General features: G+C 40.2%; 2 protein-coding genes across 2 annotated transcripts; both read left to right on the top strand.

Annotated features, from left to right (window-relative positions):
* The first annotated feature begins 611 nt into the window (after window positions 1–611).
* Window positions 612–9,025, top strand: LOC113165379 (rhombotin-1-like). Its single transcript, XM_026364803.1, has 5 exons — window positions 612–1,000; window positions 1,504–1,717; window positions 5,350–5,475; window positions 5,813–5,921; window positions 7,763–9,025. The coding sequence occupies exons 1-4, from the start codon at window positions 979–981 to the stop codon at window positions 5,916–5,918; spliced, it is 468 nt and encodes a 155-aa protein (XP_026220588.1). The 5' UTR covers window positions 612–978; the 3' UTR covers window positions 5,919–5,921; window positions 7,763–9,025.
* A 574-nt stretch (window positions 9,026–9,599) lies between these two features.
* On the top strand, window positions 9,600–14,688 carry ric3b (RIC3 acetylcholine receptor chaperone b). The gene is given in 7 exon segments (XM_026366305.1): window positions 9,600–9,818; window positions 11,173–11,393; window positions 11,863–11,941; window positions 12,463–12,556; window positions 12,698–12,828; window positions 13,192–13,445; window positions 13,447–14,688. Coding segments are annotated over 7 exon segments (1,107 nt in total). The 5' UTR covers window positions 9,600–9,697; the 3' UTR covers window positions 13,654–14,688.
* The last annotated feature ends 125 nt before the right edge of the window (window positions 14,689–14,813 follow it).

The raw sequence follows: 14,813 nt of genomic DNA, 5'->3' as shown, positions 1-14,813 counted from the left end.
GAGGGTAACAAGGGTGTTGAATGTTCGACTGATGGAGTCCAAACTCTTTTGTAATTCTTTACAACCTGGTGAGCATCAACAACTCTTCTTCTAAGAACTTCAGAGATCTTTTTTGTTCAAAGTGTTCAGATCAGACTTTAAGACTGAAAAGGCCTCAAAGATTAAATAAAAAAAAAAAAAAGTGTTGAGTGCTTATTTGCACCACTGTTAAAAATCTAGAAATCATGCAGGAGGAAAACATGAGCCCACAAATAAGAGTTGAACACACTGAATCTGTGACAAGCACACTGGCGCGCGCGTGCACGTGCATGCGCGCATCTGCCGTGCTGAAAAGCCACATCTTTGACTACAGGGCGCCCTGGAGATAATTGGTGTCCTTGGAGTTGAATAAGCTCATTCTAAAACACCTCAGGCCCGGGCTGTCCTGCAGTGTGACTGTCTATTGAATAATTGATTCAGAGAGGGAGGGGGCGGGCACTATCAGATCTGAGCATAATGACTTTATATAATTAGCACGCAGCGTTGAAAAAACCATTTGACTGTGGGAGTTTTTTGCAGAGAGGGAGAGGGAGGGAGAGGGGGCTGCGAGGAGCCTGTGCAGAGGAGCTCATTTGAGGGGAACAGCCGCAGCCTGTGCAGATACAGAAATGCTTATACACTGACATCAGCCGAGATAAAGCACAGCTACTCAGGACATCTCTCCTCTCAGTGATAACCGGGGTCGCTGCTTTCATCCATCCACGGGCTATTTTTACGCATGAGACGCAGAAAGCGACTCCATGGCTGTTTCTCCTGGGTTTCTTCGGGGACTGTGAGGAGCGGAGCTGAAGTTTGAGCGACTCCGGCTTGATTCTGTAATTTACCCCGAGAATCTGCGGTCTCAGTGTTTATTGCTGCAGTTTGAGGTTTTACCTTGCACGCAGAAGCAGACAGGCTGGCACTTCAGCTGCTGTTGGATTGTTGTCGTTCTCCAGAAACATGGTGCTGGACAAGGAGGAGAGTGAGTACAGAGAGATATATTTCTGTTTGCTTTTCCAGCTGATACCTAATAGTGACACCTGTGCAAACCAAACTAATCTGCTGCAACGTCTACTTCTATTATAACATTCAGTTAAGATGCCACAGAGGTGTTAATCTCATCTGTTTTTGCAGTGAGGTCATAATTAGCGATGCTGCAGTGGATTTGTTTAGTCAGATGTGTTTCTAATGCCCACTTCCTGTCTACCTATAGAGTGTACAGGTGTGCCTAATTAATATATATGTTACTATCACTGAGACAGAAAAGCATAAACACCATGGTATTCTTGCAGGAATTTGATGCTTTATGTTTTTAATGGCCAAATACAAACATCTAGCACATGGTAGTGCTGCATTTAATGACTTATATCACTGTAGTAAAGAAGAAATGTGACTCTATTGTCATATTATGACTTCATATTTTAATTATTTATCAAATGCTGACATCACTTGTTAACGTGTGTGTCTGTCTTTGTTTGCTTTCAGGTGTGTCCCTCGTGTCCCTCCAGTCCAGAGAGAAGCCGAGGGGCTGCGCCGGCTGCAACAGGAAGATCCGGGACCGCTTCATGCTGCAGGCCCTGGACAGGTACTGGCACGAGGACTGTCTGAAGTGTGCCTGCTGTGACTGCCGCCTGGGCCGGATGGGCTCCACTCTCTACACCAGGGCCAACCTCATCCTCTGTCGTAGGGACTACCTGAGGTAACGCTAACTTTTCTACAGGTGGTTCTGGACTGTAAGAGATCAGAGAGACAGCAAACAAAGGGTGCAGCTTCAAAACATCATCCGAGCAGACGCTGCTTTTGCCATCACAGAGATCAAGTGCATGAATTGAGATATATTAATAATCGTACAATAAATATAATAGATGATAAGAAGAAAAGAGCCGAAGCAGTGTTGTGGCTGAAAACCCCCGAACAAAGACAGTGACAGTGCAGGTTACTAGAGAATCTGTGGCTGCAGCAGTATTAAGTTGAACCTGAGAGCCTGTTTTTGACAAGCAAGTGGAAATTGAATAAGGAGAAGATTACATGAGGACAAATGTAAAGTGAGCAATTTTTAGATTCTCATCTATGCTTGTTGGGAAATGGACAAATGCAGCAATGCATAGCAACATAACAGCTACAGCTTTCAGTTAGTTTTCAACTATAGACTACTGGATGAGCCTGTAAGTGTTTTTAAGGGTGTCAAGAGTCAAAAACAGCTTTTACTTGAGTTTATTTGACTTATTGTTCTGGGTCTGTACTGCACTGTGCGTTAAAATCTTCAGTTAAAATATAATTTCCTGGTTCTTACTCTATTTGAAAAGAGTTTATCCTGTGTGGGGACATTTGGTTTGCTGGTGGATCCATGTATTATAAAGGCTAAAGTATTTTATTCCATCAAATATGAACTAGTGTGGAGGTTCAACACTGAGTATACACAGTTTGGACTAAAACCTCCCCATTTCTGTCTAAACTGTAACAGAATAAGCAGATTTCTGACCTTTTATTATGTTTCAAGTCAATGAACACAGAGTGAAGCCAGAACAGTGCAGTGGTTTATAAATGTTCAGCTTTCTCTGGCTTGTTAATCTTTTCAATGTACTTTGATGCCAATTCCACTTATTTTTCAGACAATAAACAGCAGAAAGAAAAGAGAGCACAGAGACTGAGGTTGTTATAGAATAACGAAGGAAACAGATGTGAACATTCGCTAATGCAACAGCGTCCTTGGCTTGGAGATGTTAAGAAATATATCAACGTATTGGGAAATACACTTTGAAAGTGCTTTGTTTCTAAGAGCTAGATCAGAAGATTGATACCATTCTCACATCAGCACAGTTAAAAGGGGCCATATTATGTGTTTTATATTTTAAGATGTACCTGCTGGGATGATGGGTGCCCATATTAAACAGTGCCAAAGTTCTAATGTGAGCTTAACACATGTAGAAGACATCACATGATGTCTCAGTGTCTTTGTCTGCTCTGATGACTGTGTCACGATTTTCCCTGAGAATCTTTGTGGCTTTCTTTGGACCCTCTCAGAAACGGCCAGACATAGTCCTCTGACTGTCACAGGACTCTTTGGTTGTGATGGAAAATAGAATTTGTTTGGAGAGAGGTTGGTTATGTCCGCCCTGTTCCATGATCTTTGTTGGTGAGTTTGCTCGTCTATTCCAGTGTCATATTCCACATCTGATTCTGACAACCCCTTTGAGAAATCCTTTGGAGAGAGACTATTCATCACTCAAGCTTTTGTGACCGATTTAAGAAACAACGAGCAATAGGAATAAATTTTAAACAGGTTTCTGCATTTACAATCTTACGACCATAAATTTTGATGACACCACTTCTGAGAGTCACATACACCTCATTTTCATGCCTGAAATAATGACGTCTGGTGTCAGGTCAGCAGGAGAACTCCTGATATCTCGGCCACATTGCTGAACTCATGTGTTAGTCTCATGTACAATCCAGCTGGATTTGGTTGGAGCTAAGTCTCTCATTAGCTGCGCTGCACTTAAGAGACCAAAACCCCTTTTGACAGTTAAATTGGCTAGATTGCCTCCTGTTTTCCTCATCATTGCAAGGGTGCAGACCAAAAGCCTTTGAAGAGCAGGATTAAAAACATGTGATTTCTTTTAATTGGACCATTAGTAGAGAATTAGCATTGAGCTTCGCAGCCTCGTTAAGGAGAAGGGAAAAAAAACCCACCAGGTGCCTGCTCAGGACTCAGCTCGTTAGATCAGAACATTCTGTTAATTAGGACTCGCTTTTGTTCCCATGTTGGTCACTCGTTTGATAACGTTTTTCATTTGTTGTCCAAGGCACACAACCTCCTGCGAATGTCGTTTTTCATAACAGTTCCTCCCAAACCTCCTTTTTTATCTGGCCTCTAATGGAATATGGAAATCAGCTGCGGCCACTTATCCTCATGCGTGTCAGGCTCTCTGGGAGCCGTTTGTTCACTCTTTTGGAGGTGAATGAGAGGTGAAGCAATCTGCAGCTGGTCAGCACTGAGTCACAGAGCGTTTAAAACAACACAGCGTTTGTTCTCAGGTAGTTGGTGGAAAAAGCAGACTGAAGGGAAACGAGAGAATTGCTCAACATTAACGTGCTAGAAACGTTGTGTCTTCCATTGTTAAAGCATTTCTTAATTGATCGTGGTGTATATTCATTTTAAAGATGGTCTGCGGGTCAAGTTATATATGTCAAGTTTCTGTAGCCCTTCTTTTCTTGTGTCCACACACCTGCAACTCATTTGCTGTCATCGCTCAAGTGTCTGATGAAGTCCTCTTTCTTTAATATCAAAGGACTTGTCGTAATTACACCTTTTCTTTTTATTCAGAAGACAAAGTTCAGATATTTTTTTAGATAAACTGTTCATTTAAATTAAAGAGTAATCACTTTGTTGTCAAGAGTGAGGCAAAATATTTTCTTTATCCTGTGGTTTCTGAAGTACGGTGACATTTTCATGTAAAGTGTGACATTTCAACATCTCGATCAGCTTTCTATCAGCAGCTGATACAGTGTAATGCACTAGTGATCCAAGTTACATCCAGTTTATGGAAGATTTTACATTTGATGTTCTGAACACTCCCCACAACAAGTGAAGCATTTCAAGTTTCCTGCAGGATCAACGTTAGTGTTTAGAAGAAAATGTGGAAAAAGTGGTTATGTGGCATTCAGAGGCAGAATGAGAAACACTGCTGCACAACAACCTGCTATTACAATAACAGTAAAAGAAGGATTTAATTTTTTAATTTAAATAGTGAAATAAATAGATAAAACTTCAGATATACAGTATAACACACTGTATACTGTGTATTTTGTTCATGGTTTTGCCCACATTTGCAAGAAAATATGCATATAAGCAATGTGATTGCCCTGTCCTATGTCAGATACTTATATTAACATACTGTTATATGACTAATAAAACCACATATAAAGACAGTGTTTAGGTTAATAACTAGCTCCTCCAGTGTATCAAGGTTAAAACAGTTTTTTATTCGTGGTGCTGCTCAGAAATTCCTCCTCCTCCGACAACTACAAGGCTGATGTGAATGGATTTTCTCCACTTGGCTGCTGGTATTTAAAGTCTACACAATAAAATATGAGCACTGCATTAGTTTGCACTTGAGCAGCAGTTGCCAGCAACAATCTGTAGAAAATGTGCTGAAGTTCAACCACTGTTCAGCTATGATTTAGGTGATTATTTGCAAATGATGCGTGAACTAGTTGTGGCCCTGATGAGCTACCTTCATATGAGTATTTGTTTCCTTCTGTTCTGGGCTGAAATGTATCTGTGCATCCAGACTACAGGTCTGCTTGTCGCCCTCTGTCTCTCTGCAGGCTCTTTGGGGTGACAGGGAACTGTGCAGCCTGCAGTAAACTGATCCCTGCCTTTGAGATGGTGATGAGAGCCAGAGACAACGTCTACCATTTAGACTGCTTCGCCTGTCAGCTCTGTCGCCAGAGGTAAGATTAGGGGAGCAATTAACCAGAGAGATCAAATTCAGTTGACTTATCAGGGAGGTGAATTGTGAGTGAGTGCTCATTATGAGTATATTACCAATGCATTATCCTCACAGCGTGGTGGAATTTACTGCACAGTTTAAAACCCAAAGGGGTTAAAGACTTTGGATATCACTTAGATAGTTAATCAGGCAGCAATCATGCAAGATTAATTTTCTGATTACCATAGCAGTGGATGTGTGCTGAAAATATGCCTGAAATGCTCTTCTGGGACCTCATGATTAACTTCAGCTCCAGCAAGAACCAAGACCCAGTTCCATATTTTTATTTCTCTCTGCAGATTTTGCGTGGGAGACAAGTTTTTCCTCAAGAACAACATGATCCTGTGCCAGCTGGACTATGAAGGAAGCCATCTTAATGGCAACACTGAGAGGCAGCCTCAATAAGAGGTAATACTCTGATGGCGATGAATTAAGGTCCCAGACAGCTGCTCTGACAGTTTGAACTAAACCATGCGCGGAGATATCTGGAAAGTGTACAACTGAACTCCCAAGCTCATCTCAAATATGACCATATGTAGACACGAGCCTTCAAACCAGGGCCTGCTGACATTAGCAAGACAATTCATACCAAGATACGGTGAAACACATTATCTTGAAAAACTCTGCTTTCCATGACATTAAGTATGGATGCATATACATATCTTCAGTTTCAAAGGCAGCTTATGAAAATTATCAGAGTCTGGCCATTTAATTTAATGTAACCCACAGCAAGGCAGATAAATAAAGCTGAGAAGCAGATGTCTCTTATGTCGGTGAAGATTCTCATTCATCCAGGTGGAGTTATCTGGAAGTTGAGTCATGGCAACTCAAAGAAACCACAAATGTGCCCTCCAGGTTTGGTTTCACGTCACACTTGGCTCGGATAGGCTCATTAGGTGAAACAATAGGAGAGCAGGGTGTGGAAAGGTGTAATAGTCACCCCTCTGCCAACTTCTCCTCTTCTCCTACAACCTGAAGCCGGGTGTTAGGTGTGGCCAACATGGTGGATGTTTCTATTCACTACTACATCAAATTGAACTCTGTCCTTAAAGTCCTGCAGAAATCTACAAACCTTAACCCACAAGTAACTGGTACATTTAAAGCTGCACAAATCTTTAATATACAAATACAAATCAGTAATATCCAGATACGTTTCATGAGCCATCACCCCTAAAAATAAAGATAATATTTTACTAAAGAAAATAAAAAACACCATTGTCCTAAATCACAAAGTCAGAAAACATCACTCATACTAACCAGGATGTCTCGTATGCAGTGGACACTACTTTTCTAACCTGTTCCTCCTCATCACCATCCAAAGCCATCTGTAGTATCTCCTTGTTTAAACAAGCTCAAAGACCTTTTTTTAAAAACAGCAGACACATAAAGTCCGTGGAAGCAGAGCACTTCCTTTATTGAGCCTTGTAATGGGAGTGTGAGCAGCGGCTGTGACGACTGATGGCAGAAGGTTAAAAGCAAGTGCAGTAAATACCAACTACAATTATGAAGGTTTCAGAGTTAGCTACAGTTCAAAAACATTCCTCAAACCACCAGGAGGCCGGCCTATCATTATGATAACTGTACAACTACAGTTCATAAAATACACAAGACCGCACCAGGCACTCGGTGGAGAGTTTTTACTTTTAGTTTTTACTTTGGTTTCTGGTGTTCAGGTCTTCCAGAGTTCACACTGAAACCACTTTGACTTTGAGAGATCATTTTTTAAATGAAAACTTTGATGCATTTGTGGACCAGACCAACTCCGGAGGATTTTGTCATTACATTGTAATCTGAAGTTACTGTTATCCTGATCTAACAGTTCTACTAAGATCCATATAGACAATAGAAATGTATTTAACATATTTCAAAGACTTGACATAAATGTGATGTATATGTGTGATATATTCACTTACACTATATAACATGATATTAATAATGCTGTTAAAGAACAGGTTTCTTTGATAAGTGATCAGTTTGCTTCACTGCAAAATTATCACTTATGGTCATGGTTGGTAGCGACCTAAGAAAAACGGTCTGAGGAAGGACAAATGACGAGCACTGTGCCCTTTAAGCAAATCACACAACCATTATCTGTAATGTATCTTATTTATTATAAGACAGATAACCTTTCCGTTATACTACTGTAACGAGTGGACACGTAAAGCTGATCATATGTTTTTATTAAACTCTTTCTAACCACACAGAGTGACCTGGGGCTACTTTATATTTTCTCCTCTCTGTCTTTGCAGATCAGATCAGGACAACTCAGAGCCAGTTGGACTGTGTGTTTGTCACGGCAGCTTCCTATTTCATACGGAACCGTGTGTGGAAGTAAAACTGTGATGGGATAAATTCCCAGAAGCCCAAATTTAAACTCTTTCTCCTGAGATGCGCGATAAAAACAAAACAAAAACAAAACAAATGTCAAATCAGATGGAGGAGCGATCACCTCAGATGGAATCATGGAAGAAACTTTCCTGAGTGAAACAGAGTGAACTAGTGTTTGCAGGTGATGTGTAAAGTTTGTTTCATCAACGCAGAAATGTTAGATGGATGAAGTGAAGCCAATTAGTTCACATATACAGTAGGATCAACCCAGTCATCCATCAGAGAAAAATACTAAGTTGTCAAAATGTTCTGGCAGCCACTGAACTGTCGTTTGTGGTGAACTCCACCCATCTGGTATGAAGGAAACCCCAAAATAAACTGAAACACATTTGCTGATATGATTTAGTTCAGCTCAACGACCAAAGAGGATCGGCTGTTTATCTCTTCACCTTTTGACTCTGAACTGAAGAGCGAGTGGGACTTCGAACCTGCTGTAGCTTTGTTTTCACTCTGATCTCAAGCTGTGTTTTCATGACTGATTAAACTGAATTTGAATTTCACTTTCTGTGATCATTATTTACGAAGCCCATGATCAGTGGGAGTGGGCATGATACCAGAGTGAAAAAGATATTTTATAAGATACATGAAATACTAGTAATAGGCACGTGCAGAGCAATGAGCTCCTTTCTGATTTCTTTTAACACCAGTTTTACAAGGTCCCTGCTCCACAATCATTAAACTCAAAATCAATAAACTACTCCCAGAACATATATCTAGCATGTCTGCAGCCCTTTAGCACCTTGTAGCCTCTGTTAGCTCAGCAGCAGACCCGATGGTCCCTCTCAGAGCTGCAGAGATGAGAGAAGCTGCCTGAAGGTCAAACTTCTCAGTAACACTCAGAAGCCAAACACCATTTAAAGGACCTTTTAACATGAACATCATCCAGAGGAAACCACCAAGACGATGTTGGGATGGGTTCAGGACAAGTCTCTGACTGTCTTTGAGCGGCCCAAAGCCCAGACGTAAACCCCCGACAATAAAAGTCGTTGGAGAGAACTGAAGGTTGGTGGTTCACGGATGCTTCCTACTCAATCTGATGGAGGAGATCCACCAGGAAGAATGGGATAAATTCAGGTGTGAGGAGCTTGGAGACTTGTCTAAGATGATTACAGCTAATGAGGCTCCTATCAGGAGGAATACTGAATGAAGGGTTGGAAAATGTTTGCATAGCAGTAATTTCTTTCTTTGTCTTTTATTTTTAATAAACTTGCACATTTAAAAATATGTTTTTCCATATTTTTCAAAGTGACTGTGTAGCTCTGCAAACCAGAGAGACAAAACAAAACAAACATTAAAATATTAATTATATACTGTAAATTAATTATGTCTGTAAATATAGTTTATTTTCAAAGTTCAACTGCTCAAAACAAATGTTTCTCCTTCATTAAGGCACCAATCCATGTACGTGTTCTTTCAGCCGTTCACTAGACAAATTAGAATTAAATGCAATTAGTTAAATTAATTAAAAAATAGATTTTACAAATCATTATGCAAGTTTTAAGGTGAGGAACTTGGAAGTGTAAAACATATTATACAGGTAGATAGACCATATAAATGCGTAGGCAGGTGAATTGATGACGTCTAATAGGTTAATTACAGGTTCCCGTGCAGCTACACAGACTGTGTTTGAGCGCCACACAGCGGCAGCGTCCAGTCACTACAGCCGCGCTTCACTTCCGCTCCTCCAGTCGACAACAAGGAAGGAGCCCTGACATCCAGCCGCTCCCGGCTCCCCTGTTCCTTTTCTGTGAGAAACCACCTTTTAGCAGCAGGGAGGTGACATTTGACCCCTCGGGATGGCGATGTCAACATTTCAGAAGGTGACACTGGCGACGTGCCTCGTGCTGTGCGTCGGGCTGCTGCTGCCCAGGATGCTGTTATCCCGCGGGAGGACGGATGCTGCTGAGCGGCCGGAGGGTGCGTCAGCTTCACGGCCTCCTCTGTATCCTTCAAATGTCTCAGCTCCATGTGTGCTGGCTTTTTAGATACGTGATGGAATAGATCTGATGTAAACATGTATAATATTTAACGTTTCTATTGCTTTAATTTAGTTACACTTTCCTCCCTGAAGGGGGCGCTAGAAACACAGACACGTTTTAAAGAAGGTGTTTGTAGATGATAGAAGCTGAACAGGCCCCATGAAGTTTAACCTTAAAACTAGATAATAGAACAGAATATGTTAGAGAATATTATAATAGGATATAATATGTAATATGATGTGTGAGGCAGGTGGATAATCTGAAACAGCTGTTCAGTATCTTGCAGGAGTTTCCTTTACATGATTATTATGTATATATACATGTGTATATAATATTATTCTATAACAGATACATAATTTGATATTTATGAATGAATAAGTAATACAAGTGTTGGTGAGCAGCCGGAAACACAAAGCTAAAATTAACCCATTATCCCAATACCCATCTAATATTAATGAGGTGGACAAAATAACTATTATGGTGCTCAAACGTATTAGGCTGTGTATGTATATTAATATTTTATTGTGTTAGTCCTAGATACAACAGAAGAATACTAACTTTGTGTAATATTTCCAGGTCTTTTATTTTTTGAAAAATAAAATAACACCAATTAACAGTGGAAAAAAATACATTACAAATATTAAATAAATGCAATAAAAAACTACAAACTACAGACCATAACACGGAATAAATAAAGCAATATTCAATAAAAAACAAAAACAGACCTAGTGAGTGTCTGAAGTTCTAAAATATTGACCACACACCCAAAAATTATTTGGATTTACAATATTTATTCGTAACGTACATCATAACGTATGAGTTATTTAAAAATATTTTATTTGTTTAGTCTATGTAATTAATTGTGACATATAGATGCATGACTTGCTTTTGATACTTGACCAGTTTAAGAAAGAAATGAATTTTATGAATTTACATATCTAAAAACTCCAAAGGAGAGGATGAGTGGAGGATGCTGCAACCCTGACAAATAGAGAACATTATGACACTGAAGAGTTTATTACACGGTCATTAGGCTGAATTATACGAGAGACAAACATAAGCTGTGGCAAATGGAAGCTGTAGACTTAATAAATGAGGAAGTATAAAAGCTTTTCCTGTCATTGTAAACAGCTTAATGCTCTTTCTGTGTTTTAAAAAAGGGTAAATGAGCCGAACCACATAAATAGAAATAATAACCCAAAGTCCAAATGTGAAATCTGCCTTTGTCTTCACTTGTTATTATTTAGCTGAGGTCCGTCTCAAAAGTTGACTGTCGGATGTTTTCCCTTCAGGCCATTTTCCTCCAATGATGCACCGTCAGAAGGCCCCGGAGGGTCGAGCCCAGAGGGCCGCGAGCTCCAGCTACTCCAGGGCTCACAGCTCCGAGGCCGCAGCCAGGGGTAAAGGAGCAGGAACAGGGGCAGGAACTGGAGGGAAATCCAACCTGGCAGGCCAGATCATCCCCGTGTACGGCTTCGGGATCTTACTGTACATCCTCTACATACTGTTCAAGGTGAAATACTGGAGACACAAGACATGGGTGGACAGTATGAATCGACCTTAACTTAACTTTATTTAATTTTATTTCCCAGCAACCATTATAATATTTGCTCACAGTGAGTGATATAACAGCAAATCTCTGTCTTTTCTCAAGTTTGATTTGTTAAGTGAATTAAAAGTCAGCATAAACCCAGAAATAGTACATTTTAGGGGAGCCGTAAATATATATAAATTAGAGAAGCTGGGATTTGTTTCTATGAAAGAAGGAATAAAATTGCTTAGATAATTATCAAAACTAATTAACAATTTTAGCTTTAAACATTCCCCAATGCAATAAAGTAAAACAATAAATAAACCATTATGAGAAAAATTATTAAAAGCGTGTCATTTTTAAAAAGAAATAATGTTTTGCAGAAAAGTAAAATACTGATTATGGAAATTACAAACAGCCACTCTTGTTTTAACATTTGTCTTCCTGTTAGATCACATCTAAGGGGAACAGTAAACCATCGGAGGACAGATTTCCTTCCGTCCGCTCAGAAAACATGAAGAGAAAGATCAGTGAGTATCATTCAGCACGGTGGTGTAGAAGTGGTACAGATATCTGTTTAGTGGAGTTAAAAAAACAAAACTACAGAATGGTGTCATGCTCCTAGAACAGCTCAGCAGTTGTCGGTGTAAAACATATTCTTACGGGAAGTTTCCAATTTTCTGAGATTAGAGGGAAGTTATTTAATCCATCAGAGCCATCGACGAACATTTCCTCTCAACTGACAGCGTAAAAGCTTTTCACGGCTGCGTTAAGTCACATCCAGTCTTCAAACTTTTCAGGGCTGATGTGCACGTTTGTCTCCGCAGTGCATTAACGTAATGAGGAATACATTGATGTTGGTTATTTTCTGGAATATTGATTCCCATAAAGCATCATACAGTAGGATGACTGGCACAAATGTTTTACTAAACGTTTTTCAAATACCAGACTCTTTGGGATTATTATTGTCTCTATTTTAGTTTGTTCAAACTCAGATTGTGTTTAAACTAAATTATTTCCTTCCTTTATTTTTGCCTTCTTTGCCCCTCAGCTGACTACGAACTGGCCCAGCTGCAGGAGAAACTGAGGGAAACAGAATTAGTGATGGAGAAAATAGTTTCCAACGCCCATCACAGTCCTGACAGGTGCGTGAGGACTCATTTGATCAGTCAGTAACTATAAAGCAAAGCAAGAGCTGCTCCCATTGATTCCTGATGACACCAACATACTCCACAGTTTTGCAGTGGAAGATTTTTCTCCAAGGTTTAGTTCTGTTTGTGCCGCAGGGGGAATGGAGTGACGGCGGATCAGGAGGAGAGTCTTCTGCAGCAGCTGATGGAGATAACTCGGGTGATGCAGGAAGGCCAGCTGGTGGAGGGGATAGTTCCCGAGAGGAAACCCCAAAGTGACTGGGAAGGTGAGAGCAGGACAAATCTGCTGTGCATTATTTACATTTAATACTTGTCCACAGGATCAATGATTGACAAATACATTAATAAACATTTATATCAGCTTACAACAGCGTGTTACAGACCATTTAGCAAATGTTTATTCAATATATATAATATAGATTTTCTGTAGATTAGGCCCAGCTTTTATATTACGGTAGTTTTACATGTCAGGACACCTGTTGGAGTATTAGCCGACAAATAGGGATGAAGCCGTGCTAATCTGCAACTTTCTACAGGAGGTGATGGTTTTAGTTTGATTCACATGTCTGACAAACTAAAGATGTGGTTACTGAAATGCTCCTCAGTGAATGTTTCTAAACTCTCCTCAGATTATCCTGAAGAGCCTCAGAAGTACTGGGAACATTCTCACTGCAGCTGTCAACACAGTCCACAGGCAGAGACAGAGGCCGAGAGGACAGAAGACGATGGAGCCGACGAAGTGGGAAACATGCCCACGGATGATGTTAGAGGTCGAGAAGAAGCTGAGGAAGTTCTGAATCTGAGCACAGACGCCGTAAGAGAATCTGTGTTTACAGAACTAAGTGAAGAAGACGGGCCAGAGAGCGATTTAGGAATAAATGCAAAAGGAGGACGAGGACTTGGGCGAAAAAACGGAGGGTAAGAGTCTAGTCAAGAGTGTCCCAGGGCAGGACCTGACCGGAGTCCTGAAGATGACAGCTGTGAGTGAGCAGCAGATCGAGGCCCTCAAGGAGCCAGTGGAGACAGAATCCTCCAGCAGCCAGGTCAGACGGAGGAACAGGAGGAGGAGAGCGAAGAAAGCTTCACACTGACTCCAACATCATATGAACTTTAGACTGGGCCTGTTTTTTGTCAAGGCAGATTAATATCAGCTTTATTTATGGGCTAAAAAAGAATCTGTATACTTTATGATTTTCAAACTTGGAATATACCGTAACTTTTTTTTTGAAAAACAGTGGCCTCATTTCTTAAATGAACACACTGAAGTATTATAATCCCAGTCTGCATGACATGTTTTTCTTTAATTTAAACCCACAAGAGGTGACAGGTCCAGTTTTCTATCTAGGTCTATGATCCCCTACTGCATTACAGGTGGTTTTACAGTTGAGTAGAGCACAACACTGGATCAGGTGACTTCAAAACACATCACAAACAACCGAAAGAAGGAATTTCACCCGAGAACCAATTTGTCTGATGTCACATGGGCAGGAATTACCCAGCTGATTAATGCTGGCTCTACATAAACAAGAGGCGTCTTATGACTTATCGTATTACGTCTGTGCCTTTTCTCACTTTTGTCAGCATGTGTTAAAAAACTCTAAACGTCTCTCTATGTGTATTTTTTAAACAGACGAGCCCCTTGGATTCATTTTAATGTCCTTTTAGTCAGGATATACCTGGATGCTTTTTACGAAAGTTGAGTAAAAAGATATAGAGGACATCAATATTGTCTTTTCTTCTAGAGTGTTCATGTTGGATAAATACTATGTACCAACCACTTTTAAGCTTTTAACAGTCTTTTGTAGTAAAGCTACCTGAAACTAATGCAAAGAATAAATTCAACTCCATGAAGGTGATAAATTGCACAACATAGCTTTAATAAATGAAGGATTCTTTACTGTACTGTTATACTACATTTGTTCAAACTCCTGAGTGAGCCTGTTCTGAATTCTAAAGGTTTTCAAGTATTTATTTATTCACTGTTCAGAAAAACCATTAAAAAGAATAAGTGATGAGTGCGATTAATTTAAATAAAACATTGTGGTTTCTTAAATATTTCAATGTGCAATCTGAAGATATGGCAGTGGAGCACTGTTGCTGCACAACTACAAGATTATAGGTTTAAAACTGGGCCTTTGTATTTGGAGTCTGCACGTTCTCCACTGTGGGTTTGCTCCAGCTTCCTCCTACAGTTTAATCACATGAAAGTAGCCACATTGCTTGTTGGGGACTAAACCCAGCAGGTGTAACT

This window comes from Anabas testudineus, chromosome 6, assembly GCF_900324465.2.
Source record: "Anabas testudineus chromosome 6, fAnaTes1.2, whole genome shotgun sequence".
Lineage (NCBI taxonomy): Eukaryota > Metazoa > Chordata > Actinopteri > Anabantiformes > Anabantidae > Anabas > Anabas testudineus.
This window is presented reverse-complemented; position numbering and strand designations above follow the sequence as displayed.

Excerpts from the sequence above, each read along its gene's own strand:
- LOC113165379 (XM_026364803.1), top strand. The coding sequence starts at position 979 with ATGGTGCTGGACAAGGAGGAGA. Across the intron at positions 1,001-1,503 it reads GGTGCTGGACAAGGAGGAGA|GTGTGTCCCTCGTGTCCCTC; the intron begins GTGAGTACAGAG and ends GTTTGCTTTCAG. Across the intron at positions 5,476-5,812 it reads TGTCAGCTCTGTCGCCAGAG|ATTTTGCGTGGGAGACAAGT; the intron begins GTAAGATTAGGG and ends TTCTCTCTGCAG.